General features: G+C 41.5%; 1 protein-coding gene across 4 annotated transcripts in view; it reads left to right on the plus strand.

Annotated features, from left to right (window-relative positions):
• PTPRG (protein tyrosine phosphatase receptor type G) overlaps positions 1-20,347 on the plus strand; it is a 712,041-nt gene that overhangs the window by 665,612 nt on the left and 26,082 nt on the right. For all 4 annotated transcript variants that reach the window (XM_019469870.2, XM_019469872.2, XM_019469869.2 and 1 more), the window contains 8 exons: positions 1,354-1,445; positions 8,866-8,962; positions 13,476-13,558; positions 13,747-13,881; positions 14,886-15,020; positions 17,024-17,196; positions 18,993-19,128; positions 19,700-19,846. In XM_019469870.2, the coding sequence (XP_019325415.1) occupies positions 1,354-1,445; positions 8,866-8,962; positions 13,476-13,558; positions 13,747-13,881; positions 14,886-15,020; positions 17,024-17,196; positions 18,993-19,128; positions 19,700-19,846 (998 nt within the window). The remainder of the gene's footprint in view (positions 1-1,353; positions 1,446-8,865; positions 8,963-13,475; positions 13,559-13,746; positions 13,882-14,885; positions 15,021-17,023; positions 17,197-18,992; positions 19,129-19,699; positions 19,847-20,347) is intronic.

Below are 20,347 nucleotides of genomic sequence, written 5' to 3' on the forward strand. Positions count from 1 at the left end.
ATGAACATCTTCAATCCTGAAATATTTGTAAATAACTTGGCAATTTTTTTCATAAGGTGGCCTATTAAAATGATTAGGTCTTTAATTGTTCACACAGAAAGAATTTGTGCTTACAGAGCACCACCTATTTGATAAATAACGTTTCTATGCGAAGCAATTTGGATTATGAACATATAAGTCACCTTCCTTAAACAAAGTATAAGAGATGCTATTTTCCACTTAAGAATGATTCAAGTTTGAAAATGTCAATAGATGCAAAAAGCCACCCTGGAGCTTTGCTCTCTCGAAAGAAAGTAGAGAAGGAATGACATAGTCAATGTTAACTGTCACCAGATGAAGAGAAATCAGATTGTCAGGCCTGGATCTATAACATTCTTGCCAAAGTAGGACCTCATTTACACATACAGATCTTCATACCCTTTGCTAAGAAAAGCATCTGTGGCAGTTTAGATGTTTGTGCGTTTGCCAAAGATCTTTCACTCTGAATAAAGTAAATGTCATGTCTGTTGTTTATCTCAAATTCAGCAGAGTATTTTTAAAAGGAAATATTTGCGGGGGAGGGTCGAGGGAAGGAGGTTGGGGAGCTCCAGTTAGTGGGGTGTGGCAGTTTTACGGCCAGTACTCAAGTATCAGGCTGGATCTGGACAAAGCAGCTTAAAACACACTTTGGGCTCATATACCGAAAGCGTCCCTCTGAAGTGACAACGTTGCAATAAATTGGAAAGTGGAGTCTTCCTGAATCTCTACCTAGTCTGTCAACACCCAAAAAATCCAGTTAATTCAGTCAAACTGATTATTTGGCATCGTGTAGACACAGCTGTCTTGAACTCAAATTTTGAACATTTAAACATAGATGGCATTGTACCCGAAGCCAGCTGGTACAATGGCATCGATCTGTAATTGTGTATAAAGATTGCTTCGACTTGAGAGATGCTCCAAGTTCAAGCTGGACCCCACTGCAGAGCAATTTTTGAGAAATCTTAGGTTGTGATAAAATTTCTTGACAAATGAGGTACCTTAGGTAGGTTCAGACTTTCAGTTGAGAGTATGATGTGGTCATTTAACTATGTAAATTGCCTTAAACATTAAAAAAAAAAAAAAAAAAGTAATTCCCTACGTACTTGAAAAGGAAACAAACCTGTATTTAACCTTGCTTCTCGACATTCAGAACCATAATTAGATAGAAATGTAAAATACATCCTGAGACTCTTCTTGAGGACCTCTACTTCAGGTGACCGAATTACAGCACTCTTTGCAAAAGTCAAATGTTTGTCTTTAATAATCCCTCGTCCATGTTACTTGTTTTATTGAAGTGTATTCTGTGTGACTCTGAATATCATTTTATCCCCACAGATGACATGGAAGCCATTCCTGTCAAACAGTTTGTTAAACACATCGGTGAGCTGTATTCTAATAACCAGCATGGGTTCTCCGAGGATTTTGAGGTAGGTTTCGAGACTGAAAAGTAACTTCTGGAGACCCAACCCTTACTGTATGAGGCTTGTGAGAAACTCGAGCTGAGTTCATTCTGGCATAACAAAACAATAGTGGGAAAAGTGGAGACCGGTTTTCTGCTGCTGCTGCTGCTGCTTTTCTGCGTCACGCTTACACCTGTGACACGCACGCTCATCCTAGTAAACATTAGGCGAGAGGGAGTTGGTCACCCATGTCCTGAACGTGCGTTTCTACCGAAGAGCGGACTCGGGGGTAGAGAGGAGGCAAGCGCCCCCCGGTCCTGTCTTCATCTTAATCCTGAGCGGGCCAGTAGTCCTCACGCCGAGGGTAGGGTTCGTGTCTCTGGGTGCGTGAGGTGTTGAGGGGGCCGAGTGCACGGTAGGTAGGGTGCTTCCTCATCCTTGGGCCAGTCACCTCCTCTCCGATTCCCTGGGTCCCTCGCTTTTAACAGTGGCGCTCGCGTCACGGACAGCCCCACGGTGGGAAGAGGTGAATGCTGAACATCTGTGAAAGCGCCGGGTGAACCGCGAAGCCCGTGCGAAGGTTGATGGTTGTCGTTCTCGCGACTGTCACTCCTTGGAGAGAAGACACGGGTTAACGCAGCCCTTGGGATTTTAAGAACTGTTGTGCGGGGAGCAAGGTAGAGCGCGGCACGCACCGCCCTGCCAGCTCCGGGTTCCGTGCCAGTTCAGCAGTGACAGGGCGTCAATGAGGAGCTATTAAACAGACTGCCCTTTTCTTCACCGAGGCGCTTAACTAAGGCACATCTCTGGCAGCAAGAGTTGTGCCAAGGGGGCCAAGTTTTCGTGGCAGCTCAGCTGTCTTCTAGCTTTGTGGGTGAGTCGGTTCCTTTCTCTGTCTCATTCTTCCTTTAAAATGGAAACGATGATGATGATGCTTTACGGCCCATCTCTTTTCCCAAAATGGGTGATGGGGGGGATTAAATGATGTGATGGAAAGGACGCACAATGAGAAATAAACACAGGATCCAAAGCCCCTGTCTCCGTGCAAGGCTGGAGTCCCCAGAGGCCATCATAAAGGCAGTTACACTGACAACTATTTCTCTTGGTTTTTTTGTTTTGTTGTGTTGTGTTTTTCTGAGTAAAACCGAAGCAAAGGTAGTAGAGAGAAGGGACCCTCTGATTTATTCGTCAAAGTCCTGTGTATCATGGAACAAACAAAAACATGTCGAGTATTTAATGCGGCTGTTAGATGCTTACCAAAAAAGGTGCCTATTCAACTCCAGAGAACATGGTTTAAAGTCAAACATTTTGTATTCATGAGGACAGCAAATGTGTGTGCTGTTGAAGTGATTTAGTTCAATTGACTGTTGGCTGGATGACTGAGCAAGAATATTGAGGCATTTAACAATGTTGATGGTATTCAGGACAAACATTTATCCTCTGGAGAACAGAATTTGATCAGGATGACCAAATGCAACTCCAGTTTCTCAATTATTTATGATTTGAGACCCCCAGTGCTATTCATCACAGCTGGTTTTGACACCATTTAATTATTCAAAATAATCAGCTACACCTCTATAAACTTGATCTGACTTAAAATGGGCTTTGCTGTATCACAGTCAAGCCTGTTAACAAATTCTGGGCATCTGCACCCTGTTTCTGTCCTAAAACAAAACAAAACAAAAAAATCCACTCTGGCTGGAAGCTTTTGTCTCCTGTATTGAACTTTATAGCTTAAATCTTATTAGCTGGTAGTTAAGGGAGGGGCCCAAAAGGGCAGGGACAGGGGAGGCATTGTTCTGCCCTTGTCCCTTCACAATCCCTCCTGGTTTGAATGGTTTAAAATCAGGGCTATTCAGAATAGGAAGATTATCCTTTCTTCTGAAAAGAACAATAAGGCAGCGACATAATGGGAGGAATGAGACAGGAAAACTTGTTAATCTACCGTCCTCTTCTAATTGAGGGAGATTTTGAACTATTTTAGAACAGTGGTAGTCCTTTTTGGCTGCTCTGCTAAAAAGGACAACTGGTAACAGGCTATTTAAGAAATTATTAAGGCTGTTTTACAAATGAGAGAGTAAAAGACTGTAAAAGAAGGTCAGGAAAAGAGATTTTGTGCAATTAAAAAAAAAAAAAAAAAAACTGGGGCACCTGGCTGGCTCTGTCAGTGGAGAGTATATGACTCTTGATCTTGTAGGTTTGAGCCGCACAATGGGTGTAGAGATTACTTAAAAAAAAAAAAAAAATCCTGGGGCACCTGGGCGGGTCAGTCAGTTAAGCCTTGACTTCGGCTCAGGTCATGATCTCACAGTTCATGAGTTCAGGCCCTGCATCGGGTCTGTGCTGACAGCTCGGAGCCTGGAGCCTGCTTCAGGTTCTGTGTCTCCCTCTCTCTCCGCCCCTCCCCCCTCATGCTCTGTCTTTCTCTCTCTCTCAAAGATGAGTAAACATTAAAAATAAATCTTTTTAAAAAGCCAAAACAGCACCCTCATTATGATAGGAGACTTAAAAAAGTCAACCCCAGATTTCCACATCTTTTTAAGTGGAATAACGGTGGCCGGCATTTTCTTAGCACTGCACTTGGATTATTTCACTCGTTTCTCAGAACTGCCCATTTTACAAATGAGGACACTTTACCCATAGGAAAACTGAGGCTTTGAGTGGCTCAGATGTGAAATGGCAGAAGTTAGGTTTTAGGACCAGGATTTGTGACTCAAGCCCACATGTTTTACCTCAATGCTCTCCAGACTCTCATTAAGTAGTATCCTATGGTGACCTGGAGTCAGAAGGAGAAAAAATCAAGACTACCAGTGACTGTCTAAAACTGATCATGCAGCTGATAAGCCAACAATTGTCCTGGCAGAAAAAAAAAGGGGGGGCGCGGGGGAAGGCAGGAGAGGAAACCACCAAAATAAGGAATCCCCCCCATTAAAAATACTGGGAGCCCATTACATGGTTTTTATGGTCCAGAGCCTACCAGATAGCTGAGAATCTGACTTAGAAAATTTTATACAGCATCTGAATAGAGGCCTAAAGTTAGTCAAAGAACTAACCTGAAAATTATAAATACCACTTAACAATTGATGTGTGGCTATTAAGAGAGCAAACAATGCATCTGACAGTTATTCATGAGAACCTTTTATTCTGTGGGCATGACATAAAGCACAGAGGTAAATTTGAGACCTTGCCCTCTAGGAGTTTCACCTCCTGGTGGCAGTGGAGACCAGGGTGGGCAAAGCAAAATAAGTAATAATACTGACAAAGTTCTGGATGGAAGAGGGCAAAGAAGAAGAAAAGCTTCCATGAATTTTTTTATTATTTCACCAGAATTTCTATTTGCCCCATCTTGTTTAAAAATCTTGGACGGAAATGAAAAAAAAAAAAAATGGTGAATAGCTGTCATATTTTCAGAATTTTGCTGCTTGGAGGAGAATGAGAAAAACGATTCCCCGGTAATTTTGAGTCTTTGTCTAGAGGTGATGCAGCAAGCATTTTGTCCTTGTCAGATAAATTTTGGAGACTGCTAAAAGCTGGCAACATTATACCTCTAGCAGATTTTGCAGTCACTGGAAATAACATCAATCCTTGTCTCAGGATGGCGTTCGATGCCTCTGTTCCCTTGACTACCTGCGTTGACTTCAACCTCACTCTTCCCCGGCCTCCACAGTCCTAATCCAGGAGGCTTCCAAAGGCGCAGTGCTAGCATTATCTTTCAAACGGAGAGAGCTCTGAGGCTGTGTGGGTCGACAGAATTAATAGGCAGAGGTCAGGAGCATCACGAGGTGAAAGGCTGAGTGCAGAGATGAGGCCAGAGGTCCGATACCCCTTGACAAGATCCTTTGGGGGAATTACCTCTATTACAATTAACTCCAGCTGAGCTAAATTTGGGCGGGTTGCTCATCTTAAATCAGGAGAACAAAGCTTTGTCCACCTGAGCCCATGCACCCGAGGGATCAGTGGCCACAATCACTTTATGTAAGATGCAGCGTTCCGATGTTGCCAGTGACACGTAAGAGGGCATCGCCAGATAGAGGGGTAGATGCTCCATGAGGCTGCGGCCTGCAAAATGGCAGAAGCCCGTGACAGAATGCCACTTAAGGTCTGAAAGTTCTTTAAAACGTTTCTAAACCCTTAGCAAGAAGAAAACCATAGTTGCGTTGAGGTTTTTGTGAAGGGTGAGGAGAGAGGGAATTAGCCCAATTCACAAATAGTGTGCACAAGGTCATTTTATTTTATAGATCCGCTGCAGGATAATAGGTGCTGTGATAAAAATGGGTGGTTTTTCTGGAAGGGTTAGGCAGTCACTGTATATAAAGACAGATGGATTCAGACCAGGGGTGAGCAGGACAGGCATTCTTGCCAAGGCAGATGGCAGTGAAGCAAAGAGCAGGAAATCCTACGGTCTTGTCAAAGGGCACAGAGGTAAAACTGTCCGGAAGGAGAAGGGAGCTGGTGGAAGGTGGCAGATCTAGGCTGGGATCGTGAAAGCCTGGCTAAGGAATCCGGGATATATCCGGAGATTTCCGAGTAAGAGAATAACAAAGTCCAGGCAGCACATGAAGAAATTTGGCATGGCAGCTGTTTGTAGCCTGAGAGGCAGGAAGATGGCATGGCACCGGTATCCAACGAGGGCCAGCTCTGTGCCGGACACTAGGCAAGCACCAGACCGTAGCAATGACCTAAACTAATCAGCCTTTCGTGGCCCCTGTCCCTAATACAACTGTAGGCTGTCTGAACTCCCACACCAAGAATGTTCTGTATACTTGGGTCTCACACTTGGTCACCTGGTCCAAAATGTGTTCTTCTTGGCTTTCTTTGTGAAGCTGAATAATCTGGAAGATTTCCAGATGTATTTTTATTTTGTCAGTTTCAAATTGAGCCATAGAATGGTAGGGCAGTAGGTCTCCATGTGCCTTTTCAGTAGCTTCTCACATCACTGACTCCAGGCAGCAGGAGATTTCCCCTGTTCTGTCTGTCAAGAATTCTGGATATGTCAACTTGGGGCGTTTTGTTTCAGTTTTACTTTATTTTTAAGTCTCTTGTTTTTACTCGGCTTTCTTCTGTGGTGGTGTGCCTGTCGATACTCAGAATATTCATTTTGAGAATTTCAGCTCTGTTACATGGACAGGAAAATGCAAATAAGCTTAAATCTTAAAACTATATATCAGAGTGCCCAATAGGTAACTTTGCTATACACACTCCGTCAGCCAGTGTCTCTTCAAAGGGTTTTAACACCTATTAAAATCACATTAACTTTGGAATTCCAGTTCTGATGGGGAAAAGCCACTCCAGGATCAGATCATAGTATCAGCATCTAAATGAGCCACACAGTTCTGCAAGGAATTACAGATGGCGTTATTATCCACAAGACAAAATCAGAAGGCCTTAGGCACACCCCTCGGGTTCTAATAAAATCAGATTTAACATTATTTATGACTATTCTTTGTTTTCTGTCATTCACATAATTGGAAAAGTGAAATAGAGGCAATGGATCAGACCAGGGGTTTTAGATAACAGAGAGTTTCATTGGCTACATCGAATGACTGCTTTAAACAGTGCAGACAGATGCTTCCAAGCAGTCGTGGTCAATTGCATTATATTATAATAGAGGCCCACACTAGGGTGGTCAGATCCACATGCTGAGAGACAAAAAGCAATAAACCGAGTGAATCTCAAAGTGAATTAATGCTGTAATCTCTTATCACAAGATGTTTTAGCAACCCAGCCAGTGCCAAAAGTATGACCTTCAAAACCCAGAAACAGGGATGTCAACTTATTTCAGGGATTTCCGTATAGATTGAACTAATGTCTTCCAGAATACAAGTCCATCTTCAAAGGTATTCTGTCCCTGGAACTATGGAAGAATAGACCTCAGGCTTTCGGGGCAATTCTAAGCGGCCAGTATCCCCAATACTTTGAGTATGGGTAGCACTGCTTAAGTGTTTGTAGATGTTTAAGATATCAGACTCATCAATTTGGGCCTATACTTTTTCTCATTTTAGAGAAAAGTACCAAAGCCTGAAGTCCCTTTAAACCAGCATTTGCCAAACCACAGGTCATACACCATTTTAGAATAGAAAATAGCGGAGTTTATCACGTTTAGGAAGAGTAAGGAAAGGGTAAGAACTGCTGTGAAACAAACACACTTTCCCCAGAGAAGCGTGTGGCATTAGTGCCTCTGGGCTTTTTTTTTTTTTTTTTTTCTTTTCTTTTTCTTTTAATGGACAACAGGGCAGGTCTACAATTAAAAAAAAAAAAAATTGAATGTCCATCTGCCAAGAATCAGGAGTTCATGAGTATGGTCTCTTTGAATAGATAATGACCCCACTGTTTTTAGACTTTAAATTCTTGGATTAGAGTGAGTTAGTTTCTCCTTGGAAAGAAGAGAAGGACTCCTCACTGGGAAGTACTTTGTGAGTCTAAAAGACAGCCAGTTCCTTGTTTTCATTATGCCTCATGTAAATGCTATGGAAAACATCGATAATTGCTATGCATCTCCTTCATGGAAAAAAAAAAAAAGTCTGCACGCTCCTAAACTCTGTTACATCTGTCACGTGTAAAACATTTCTCCTGATAATTTTCTGTCACTTGCTCCTGCTCTCTGCAACAGCTGTGCGCTGCTAATGACTTCCCTTATTAGTTAGCCCCGGTACTTTCTTGGGTTTGAACCGTACAGTGTAGAAAATGTTGACTTTACAGCCATCGTGCAGGAGGCTAATGGATGATGTTTACCATACGTGGCTAAGGTCCTGAAGAGGTGCCTCTTCCACTGTTGCTTTTGTAAAGAAGGATAATGTAAATGAAACTAAGAGTTCACAAATAATTCAGCAAATCTGGATCTATTTGAGCCACATAAGGACAGGTCACCAGGCTAATATAAATAGTGTCACTTCATGACGGAATATAATCAGTTTGCACTCAGGCAGTTATAAAACAAGCTATGTGGCCTGTAAGCATTTTGCAAATGATGGTGGAGATTGTACCTCTGACTGGGAAATTGCTGTTCATCCTCTAAGACTGAGGTAAATGATCTGCCAGGAGCCTTTCTTCGTGCTCCTGCAACAGTATCTTCAGGCCTCTTTTCTGTGAATCACATTGGACTGTCTTTATCCTTTTGTGTGTGTTCCTCCCCCATCAGACTGGGACATACTCAAGAAGAGATCGTGTTTTGTAATCCCCCATGCCTAGGTCACCAGTTTGGAATGAAGTAGATGATTGATGAATTAGTAAAACATGAAATCCTTTTATCTTCTTCACATCCTTCGTACGTTTGTTATGAATACATCAATTATTTCTGAACCTGAGTTTGGGGAGGTAATGGCGGCTATCCTAGGGAGTGAGTAAATACTTCATGCTTTGGGGTATATAGTTCTTTTCTTCCTATACCCTTGCTAGACATCTAAAGTGCATCTAAAATCTTTGAAATCTTGATGTTTTTTTTCACTAGGAAGTCCAACGCTGTACGGCCGATATGAACATCACTGCAGAACATTCCAATCATCCAGATAACAAGCACAAAAACAGATACATCAACATTTTAGCATGTAAGTAATAAACTTGAAACTATCTTCAGCTGTGAGGAAATTAAATCTTCATGCTGGGTAGAAGCCTAAAGCCAAGCAATCAGAATCAGGATGCCAAGAGAGAATTACACTCGCAAGTTAACCTCTCATTAGCCCATCTTCAACAGTGTGTAGGAAGAAGTGGGGACATTGACTGCCCCGAGTCTTTCCTTAAGCCGGCAGATCTCAGCTTGTGAGTAAGGTGATTGAAAAAAATGTTCCTTGCCTCACTGTTCTCACATGAAGTGATTGCACACCCGATGCTGGGAACCAAAGTTTGAATGTCCTGTGGCTATCCTGACATTGCTTTTAAGTGGCGAGAGCCAGGGTTTTAAATACAAATAGGAATACTGAAAATTGAATCACATAAGTGAACGTCAAAGTTGTCTAAGACTAGGTAGTTGGTCTACACTGCAAGTGATAGAGTCACCATTCCTTGTGGCCCATGTGCTCAGTTCTCTATACCGTATTTCCAAGGTCAGGAGTACTCTGGTGGTTAGGGACACAAACAAACATCCGTCTTACAGAGCCTTATGGAATACGCTAGGAGCACAGGCTACTTCTGTGGCTCTAATGCTACTTCTCATAGACAGTGGGGTTTGGGTCACTGGCAGATAATACATGCTTCGCTATTAAGGTCAGGGACACGCATGTTTATGGCTAACATACACTATGGTAAGGAACACATTCCATAGGCTTTTATAGTGCATTAAATTGAACCATTTAAATTTGAACACTACTGTAGATAAAGCTTTTTATAATGCTTTAGCGAGATAAAAATCACATACCATATGAAATTCACCCATTTAAAGTTAACTCATATTTAAATGGGAATTTAAATATAAACTGAATTTCTGTGGTTTTTAGTATATTCACAGTTGTACAGTCATCACCACTAATGTTAGAACACTTTCAGCACCCCAGCAAGAAACCCCATACCCATTAGCAGTCATTCCCAACTCCTCCTTTCCCCCAACCCCTAGAAAAACACCTACTTTCTGTTTCTGTGTATTTGCCAATTCCAGGCATTGGATGTAAATGGAATCCTAGGCTCTGTGGCCTTTTGTGTCTGGTTTCTTCCACTTAGCATGACGTTTTCAAGATTCATCCATCTCGTAGCTTCTATCGGCACTTCATTCCTTTTCATGGCTGGAAAATACTCTGTGGTATGGATATGCCACATTGTGTTTATTCATTTGTCATTTGATGGACACTTGGGTTGTTTCTACTTTTTGGCTATTATGAATAATGCTGCTATGAACATTTGTGCAGACATATATTTTCAATTCTCTTGGATATATACTTAGGAGTAGAATAGCTAGGTCATATGGTAACTCTATGTTTAACATTTTGAAGAACTGCCATACTATCTTCCAAAGTGGCTATACCATTTTACATTCCCACCAGGAATATATGAGAGTTCCATTGTCCATAATCTCATCAACACTGGCTACATATATATATATTATATATGTATATATGTGTGTGTGTGTGTGTATATATATATATATATATATATATATATGTATTACAAAATATATACATAATCCCTAATGATGACTAATGTTGAGCAACTTTTCATGTATTGGCCACCTGTGTATCTTCTTTGAGGAAATATCTTTTCAGTTCCTTTGCACATTTTTTAAATAGGATTACTTGTCTTTTTGCAGCTGATCCTGGATACAAGTCCATTGTATAGATAAATAGTACGCAGATATTTTCTCCCATTCCGTGCATTGTCTTTACACTTTCTTGCTGGTGTCCTTTGAAGCAAAAATTATTTTAATTCTGGTGAAATACTATTTTTCTTTTGTTGCCTGTGTTTTTGGTGTTCTATGTATGAAACCACAGCCTAAGCCAAGATCATGAAGATTTACACCTGTGTTTTTATCAAAGCATTCTATGGCTTTAGCTCTTACATTTAGGTCTTTTATCCAAATGACTTTTACATATGATATGAGGCAGGGTCCAAGTTTATTCTTCCGCATGTTGATAGCTGGTTGTCCTAGCACGCTTTGCAGATTGAATTGTCTTAGTGCCCCTATTGAAAATCAGCTGACCATAAATGTAGGAGTTTATTTCTAGACTGTCACTTCTTTTCCATTGATAGCTCTATCCTCAGGCCAGTATCAATTTGTCTTGATTGCAGACTATAGCTTTGTAGTCGATTTTGAATCTGGAAATGGTGAATGCTCCAACTTTGTTCTTCTTCAAGATTGTTTTAGTTTTTCTGGGTCCCATGTGTTTCCATATCAATTTTGGGATCGACTTTTATATTACTGCAAAAGGTGTAGCTGGGATTTTGGTAGGGATTGCATTGAATCTGTGGATTAATCTTAACATTGTCTTCCATCCATGAAGATGGGATGTCTTTCCATGTATTTATATCTTTTACTCTTTTCAGTGTTTTACATTTATAGTTTTCCTTTTGTTGTGCTTCTTTTGTTAAATTCATTTAAGTATTCTTTTTGATGCTATGGCAAATGGGATTGTTTACTTAATTTTGAGACCTTGCAATGCTCATGTATAGAAATATAATCTTTTTAAAATATTGCTCATGTATCCCACAATCTTTGCTGAATTCATTTATCCTAATAGTTCTCCTTTGTGGACTCCTTAGAATTTTTATATACAAGATCTTATCATTTACTATTACAGTTCCACTTCTAACTCTAGATAAAGTTTTTAAAGAACCACAAGTCATTTTTGAATCAGAGTACTGGTTTCACTTATGTGGGAGAATGAGGTAAACAGGACAACAAGGAAGAAGAATCAAACTGTGCTTTTCTCTCCCTTCTTTGAATGGATGGACTCTTGACAGTATTTGTTGGCCAACCCAGTAAAGGCTCATTTTGCTGAGATTGTAAGGATTTGTCAATCAATATACTTTATTTCTAACCATGAAAGTCAGGCAGGGATATAGACACGTGTGTCTTGAGTACGTCCACACATTTCATTCTCTCCATCTTGACAGTCCTTACTTCTGGTGACCTCAGTTCTTGGCTACAAGTATGTGGCAGAAAAGAGGGAGGAAATCACAGCAGCTTCTGGGTGGTATGCCCAAGGGTCATGCTATTTCCTGGAAAGTTTACCACCTGTGCTTTGATGTGGTTGTACTTTGACCAGTTCATTTGTGGTTTCGTTTTCACAAATTCACATTAGATACAGTTTTATTTCCATAGGTTCAGAAAGTTGGGTTCTGATGTTCATGACATTTTGTCAGATTCTGGGCACATAAATACCCATCATCTTGGTATACCCCTATATTAAGGGCTAATTTAGCGTGGCAAAAAATGGGACAGAAATGTCATGAAACAGCTAAACTTAATGTGCCAGAAACACAATGTAGGAAAAGGCTTCTCTCACAGAGCCGTTACAACTCTTAGGTATATATGGATGCTACCATACCCCCTCCTATACTCCTCTATTTTCCCAAGGCTATTGCCTTTCGGATTAAATATGAATTTTGCAACTTAGAATACGTGTTCTTGTCAGTCTGAAAAATATACAATATAGTGGTACCGAGCTAGGACATAGCCATAGGTGTCCAGATAACTTGGGGGAAAATTTTCATTTGGAGCCTGTTTCTGTCAGGCAGCCCCCGTGCCTATCAAATGTACTCTCAGCCTCTGTCAGAACAACTGAAACAATTCACCATTCCAAGGATGGAGAGTGCTTTCAAAAAGTGCTTGATATATAGGCTGAGGTCATTAATGTCTAGGCTAACTAAACCACTCATTGGACTTGTTTTTGGAATAGCCTTTTATGATTATGACTATAACCAGAAATGTAAACTTACTTTTGCCCATTCTGTTCCTAGCTAGGGAAGATACAATTATGACCTTCGCTTCATTTCATTGGCTGTCCGAAAAATTCAAGCTATACTTTGCTAGGTAACAAGAGGCACATAACCCATTCCCCTGTTTTGTGTTCATAAGCTGAAGTTAAGTGGTTCCTAAAATCTGATTGCTGGCCAGATTGCTGCAATGAGATTACTTTTAGGAATAGCTCTGGGTTCCCTCAGTTACTTAGGTTCTGTTGGGGTGACAGGGACTCTGAATTTAGCAGAGGAATCTCCTGAAAATAGATATTTGATGTTCTGGACCTAATAGAAAAATATGCCTTTTTATATTTGTATCACTGGAAAAGAGGGCAATGGATAGTCAAAAGCCTCAGTTTTAAAATACAGGACAAGGAAATTTTGGAGGGTTACAACTTGAAATCATTTTACACGAACTAATAAGGACTCCAGTTTACATTTCTTGGGCACTCACAGGTCAGAGCATGAGGTAGAAATGTCCCTGTGTTTTAAGATGGGTTTCAACGCTGTATCTTTGAAGTTTTACTTGTTGTTCTGGCCAGAGTTCTCTGGGGGCACTCTGGGAGATGCCGCACTGCCTGTTTGCCTTGTTCTCTGCTTTAGAATGCTGGTAGTTTTTGAATTACACATTTTGTTTTTGCTTTTTTTTTTTCTTTTTTCTTTTGTCCTCTGTAGATGATCACAGTAGGGTGAAGTTAAGACCTTTACCAGGAAAAGACTCTAAGCACAGCGACTACATTAATGCAAACTATGTCGATGTAAGTCAGAAATGTTTTTATAAACCTGCTTCTGATAATTGAAGAGTTGCCACAGAGACTGTTGAACGTGTTTTAATACTGCACAGAGCTTTTACTAAAACACAGCCTATTCAATCTGGAAGGCACTTGAATTATTAACTGGTGTGTGGTACCCTTGCATCTTACTTTGTGCTGTGTCATCTTTGAAGGGCTACAACAAAGCGAAAGCCTATATCGCCACCCAGGGACCTTTAAAGTCTACATTTGAAGATTTCTGGAGGATGATTTGGGAACAAAACACTGGAATCATTATCATGATTACGAACCTTGTGGAAAAAGGAAGAGTAAGAGCCTCTTGGCTTAATATCTTAAATCCATGTACCTTCATTCAAAACCTATTTATGGAGTACCTGCCGTAGGGTAGGAGCTTGACCAGGTATAAAGAGTTAAGGCGATGAAAGGCATCCTCTCTGCCCTTACCTTGCTTGTAGTCTGGTGGGAAAGAGCTCAGCACTTACAAGAGTGAATTAAATGTGGCAGTAGGAATGAACAGAACGTTATAATGGGGATGCTGCAGAATGGATGAATACATCCTCTGGGGCTGAGATTTTGTAAAGGAGCTCTTGTTTGCGGTGAGATGTGAACAGTGAGGGACGAGAAGGAGTTAGGGAAGGACCTTCTAAGCCCAGGGAACACAGGGAAGCTGGAGGAAACCCAGTGTAGTGGGGGAACTACCGATAGTTCAGGCAGGGGACAGCAGCACTGCTGAAACACCCTAGCATTGAGAGAACCTTTTTTTAAGATGACGAATATTTGAGTTATTAGATCATGAGCTTACATTACATGATGGTAATGTAGGCTGGAATAAAGGCTAAGCCTCAAGTTCATTAGGTAGAGTCGCTTCAACTTCACTTTGACTGTGGAGTCCCCGTTTCACCTTTGGTGACCCAAGTTGTGAAATGAAGATTTGCATTGTTACGAGACTCTCTTGCAACTCTGAATGCAGCCCAGACTCCTAAACGATAAGTAAACTCCTTTATAATGTAGCCAGCCCTATTTCTTACTGGCCAAATACAGGTTTCTTTCTTTGGCCCTCTTTAAAGGGCACTGTGTGTTGAAAGACAGTCACGAATACTAGACCCATTTCTCAAAGGATCTTGCCCACACTTGTCCCACGATTAACCACTTCAGAGGTATGTCTACCTATAAGCCATTGGGCCCGTACGTTCCTTTCTCAGTCAACTACGTGGCCAGAGTACTGGTTTTAAAGACTTACGAAATCACTTCATCGACAGTACAACCGTGGCATAAATTGCAGTTGCAGTTAACAACTTTTTCCTTTTTGCAGCGAAAATGCGATCAGTATTGGCCAACAGAGAATAGTGAGGAGTACGGAAACATTATTGTCACACTGAAGAGCACAAAAGTACACGCCTGCTACACTGTGCGTCGTTTTTCAGTCAGAAATACAAAAGTGAAGAAGGTACTGAAGGAATCGGGTGGGCTGCCAGGGCATCTCTCTTTAAACTTGTACGAAAAACGGCACAACCAAGGCCAATTCTCATAACCAACTTGGCTTTAAAAAAGTATTTCTAAAAAACGTTTTTTCACAACTCGTTTGATTGACATCAATGTATGCTGTGAAAGATACTGGCAAAGCACATAATAGAATTGAACTGGCCTGATTAAATGCTGTAATCTCCCAGTGAAGGCTTCGCTTTTTGTTTTGTTTTGTTTTGTTTTTTTTAAAAAGGTCCTCTTCGGTTTTGGTGACCAGCAACTATAGCAGCATCTGCTTGTTGACTGAGCTTTTTAATAGCAATTTTCTGACAGTTTTAAAGCATTATTTCCCAAAGTGTGCTCCAAGGAATGCTAACCCTGCAAGATGCTTGCAAAAATCAGATTCTGCTGTTTAATAGGTATGGAAAATGAATGCTAGGTAATAAATATTCTCCGTTAGAAATGAACAGGGCACGCAAGTGACCAAAGTGCTAGTGAAGAAACCTCTTCAACTTTGTTTTGCCTAGTGCTTCCTAAAGTGCCTTAATACAACCCTTGTCTGTGTAACTGTTAACATCCTGAGATTCACACCCTGTGGAAAATGCTTTCAAGTTATCTCTTGTTCAAAAGCTGCTGTTGCACCAAGACTCCTAGACCACTGCAACATTACTAGGAACTCTAGGTAGATGTTCATTAAGAAAATGTACAGTCGCTCTACAGAGACTTAGGAACGGCTGTTGTTTGTAGCAATGGGTATAATGTGGTGTTTTGTTGTTGTTGTTTTTAGTCTTGGACATCTTTGAGAAGGTGTTAAAACTCCAGCCTTCCTGCCCCCAGAAGAATTCACCTTTATTCAAACTTTTATATACAATGCCATTGGCTCTGAAACCTATCTGTGCTCCAAGGTTAACAGTCCTTTGTACATGTAGTTTTTTCCCAGAATGGCAGAAGCATATAATAATCAAGTAGCATTGTATTTATCTGTGTTCTGATAGAGCTGTTACAAAGCCCATTTGTAAAAAGCCCATGGGAACCCTTCAGGTATTTAAGCATCGCCCACTTATTCTTATTTTGGAAGCAGCTTAGAGGGAGGAGGAAGTCAAATGGGAATGTTAGGTGTCTTGTGCAAAAGGAAAAAGTAGTAACTAAAAGTAAGAAAGAAATAGGAAAATGAGAGTTAACAGAGGATTTCAGAAATGAAAGTCATCAGGCCTTGGTAGTACAGACCGAACACCTAACATGCTCCAGCGTTGAGTAATGACCCCGAGTCATTCAAAAAAAAAAAAAAAAAAAAAAAGTGAACTTTTCAGAGAGGTATTTGTGGTAAGAAAAAAACATATAACAGCTAGTTACCCATTTGGGGAAATTTTTCATCCAAGTAGTTAAAATGAAAACAAAACATAGTTTAAAAAGCTGAGCCACTTAAAGGAAAACTCTGAAAAATTCATTTATGAAAGTGACAGATAAATTTATTATTGCTTTGACTCTGGAGATTGACCATCATTTGGCACTTAGGATCTTCCCCACAGCTGGTGAAGAACGTAAAGCAAGGACCAGCACTTAGGTTCCTGAAGGTTCAACCTGGACAGCGGAGAAAGGATGGGAATCTGGGCCCACTGTCAGATGAAAGCAAAGGACCAAAGCCTTCCGGAGTTGGGGCAGGAAGTCAGAAAATGGAGGCCCTGTAGGCAAATTACAGTGTTTGAGATGGTTCTAAATCCAAAAAACTAGTGTCGAGTGTTCGTACCTGGTACAGTCTTAAGCCATACTCTCCCCCCGGAGAGGTCTGATACTTGCCATCCAGCTAGGTGGTAGCTCCATTTGTGGCCTGAGACAGCCACCAAGAGGAAAGTACCTCGTTCAGGAACAGTAGTTAAGGCAAATGAAATGGAAGGTCCTGTTTCCTATATCCTTACGTTATTTCCTTATACCAGAATGCCTACCCCCTGCTTAAAGACCTCTTTTTTTTTTTCACCTTTCTCGTAGGGTCAGAAGGGAAACCCCAAGGGTCGTCAAAATGAAAGGGTAGTGATCCAGTATCACTACACACAGTGGCCTGACATGGGAGTTCCTGAGTACGCCCTCCCGGTCTTGACCTTTGTGAGGAGGTCCTCAGCAGCCCGCACGCCGGAAATGGGCCCTGTGCTGGTGCACTGCAGGTGGGGCCAACATCCTTCTCTTTCTTGTGCCTGGGATTTGACATTGGAAGTGGGCAAAGTAGGGAAATGTGGACCTCACGGGCATGGACTACTGGGGCCCTGCTTTGTTGCTTCAGAAACGGAGTCTTGCTCTGTCACCCGGGACCAGTACAACCTGTTACAGTTATATAAAAATCACTATATATTCTCCACATGTTCAGAAATCATGTGCTATTTCTGAGGTTAAAACAAATTGTGCTCTTAGAGAATGAATCTCCAGTTTTATAACATCTACGATTAATAAAATCCCCATTGTTTATAGGGAATCTTTAAGCTGCTCCTATTAATAAAAATCTGACCTTAAACACAAGTCCAGGGCTTTCTACACTAGAGAGTTTGAGATTTTGTATATGGCTTTTCTGTAGGGTTCCTCTAAATAATAAAATGTATTGTGATAGTAAAAAGGCTTTTTTTTTTTTTTTTAATGTTTATTTACTTATTTTAAGAGAGAAAGAGAGCACAACCAGACGAAGGGCAGAGAGAAAGGGAGAGACAGAATCCCAACCAGGCTTTGTGCTGCCAGAGTGAAGCCCGACTTGGGGCTTGAACTCATGAACCATGAGGCCACGACCTGAGCCAAAACAACCGACTGAGCCACCCAGGCACCCCGAGCAGCGAAAATATTTTTTCACTTTTTATCTTTGGTATTCAAATAGTTGCTGCTTATTCTGCGAGTTAGAAAATGCCATGCAGCTAAGCATTTCTTCTGGGCTGTTGTTAATTACATGCGCTCACAAAGCAAGTCCTTTGCAGATGTTGGAACCCATCTCCTGTTTAAAGCCCTGTGAAAACTACATTTTTCACTTAACCCATTGAGGAATCACTAAAACGGACGAAAGTCTGTCAAAGAGCTCGGGTATCAGTGGAGTTGTGGGAGACGGGGAACCCACGGCGGGGGCGGGGAGAGGCGGTTCTGACAGAAGCAGCTTGTTAATCAGAACTGTGATCCTCCTTAGTGTTGTTTTTCTAATAACAATTAGGAAGAGGCCACATTTTCCAGGTGTGCCATTCTGATTCTAGACCTGGGTAACTAAAGGAAGGCACCCCTTTAGGTAGGAACTTTCTAATACTGCGCAGACTAGGGAGGTGTGCAGAAAGGGGGCTTAATGAAAGGATAGTGGGTAGGGCGCCTGGGTGGCTCAGTGGGTTGAGTGTCTGACCTTCAAGCTCAGATCACGATCTCACGGTTTGTGAGTTCGGGCTCTGTGCTGACAGTTCCCAGCCTGAAGTCTGCTGTGGGTTCTGTGTCTCCCTCTCTCTGTGCCCCTCCCCCACTTGTGCTCTCTTCATCAAAAATAAGTGAACATTAAAAAAATGAGAAGATAATGGGTGCTTCCAGAATTACGGGGAGTTGGAAGAGCAGGCGTGAACTTAGACACCAAGGACATACTCCCTACCTAGGGCCTCAGCAGACACAGTTCTGGTGTGGGGACAGCTCTGCCGAGAGGGGCCACTCTCTGTCCCTCGCAGATCCCCGACTGAACATCCTTTGCTTGAGCTGCAAGTGAGGCTGAGAAAGCAAATACATAATGCAACCTTTTTATAAAGGCTGTCTCTTCTCCCCATCAAGACTCCTGAGGTGGGAAATGTCCTAATGTAGTTTTTGGATGCTGTCCACAACGAATAACTTGTGTCGACTCTACGAGGTTATCTAAACGGCAAGGTTATTTCTCCGCTCACTCAATATTTAGATGGTAACTTTTCCAGGTTACCGTTAACGAATGACCGTCCTAGTTGGGTGTCCTCATTTCTTCTAGCGCTGGTGTGGGCAGGACAGGCACCTACATTGTAATAGACAGCATGCTGCAACAGATAAAAGACAAAAGCACAGTTAACGTCCTTGGATTCCTGAAGCATATCAGGACACAGCGTAACTACCTCGTCCAGACTGAGGTAAGGGGCACCTTCAGGTGCTCTCATGAGATTTCTAGCACATGCCGTAACTGAAAGTTAAATGATTCCAAGGAGGCAAATTCCTCTCGTGGGGCTTGAAGGCATTTACAGGTTTGTATTGGAAGATGTCCTGACCATGATACTACTCATTGGCTCAGTTTCCCATTTCTGGGTGGAGCTCACGTGTGGATTTCTCAGGAACTACACCAGCACTCAGGAAGCAGACACAGCTGTATCTAGTGCTGTGTTTGATGTGGTGGGGAACTAAACATGCAGTCTGGCGTGAGAAGTAGAATGGTTCTAAAAGGTGATCATTAAACACATTTCTCCATTGCATGCTCCCTTGAACCTACTGTTTTGGGCCTAGTATGGAAAACACAGTCTTGACCCTAAAATAAATAATAAGGGATAAACCAGTAAGAAATGGAGCAGGCCACCTAGCGGTAAGTGCAGGAGGAATTTATAGGGAGGTCCCCGTTAGAAGAGTTGCTCTGAGGTCGATTGCCTGACGGATCGAGGCAGCTACCCCTTACCAGCTCTTCTCAGTGATGACATATACTGTCCCTTACAGGAGCAGTACATTTTCATCCACGATGCCTTGTTGGAAGCCATTCTAGGAAAGGAGACTGAAGTATCTTCGAATCAGCTGCATAGCTATGTTAACAGCATCCTCATACCAGGAGTAGGAGGAAAGACGCGGCTGGAAAAACAATTCAAGGTAGTGTTCCGAATAAATTTCTTGGGTTAAAAAAACAAACAAACCAAGAAGTAAAGAAACATCTTCAATATGGGAGTCATGTCTTTTTTTCCATGAATGTATGGACCAAAAGGGACTATCATCTGTATTCTTCAAATGTAATAGGAAGGAAATAGTTTTGACCTGTGTATGAATTGTTGGTATCCAAGTAGACAGTGCAGTGCTAGATTTCCTTCTGAGCAACTTAGGATTTGATCTGAGTGTAAACATGAGCAGCCCTTGGCCACAAAGACCTAATACTCAGAGTCAATCACTCCAGGCCAAAAAATATCTTCTGTATTCTTTTTGAATTAATCTATCTTACCCTTATTAAGAATGGCTATTTGTTGGCACACTGTCCCCAAAATAAAGCTATCTGAAAGACTATCAGATAATCCAGAAACTAAAAAAGTTACTAAGGAATACTAGAGAGAAGTTAGCTTTCCCCAAAGGATTATTCTTTTGCTTGGATAGAGGCGTGAA

The sequence above is a fragment of the Panthera pardus genome, unplaced genomic scaffold, assembly GCF_024362965.1.
Source record: "Panthera pardus isolate Hobbes unplaced genomic scaffold, ASM2436296v1 HiC_scaffold_8, whole genome shotgun sequence".
NCBI classification, from domain to species: Eukaryota; Metazoa; Chordata; class Mammalia; order Carnivora; family Felidae; genus Panthera; species Panthera pardus.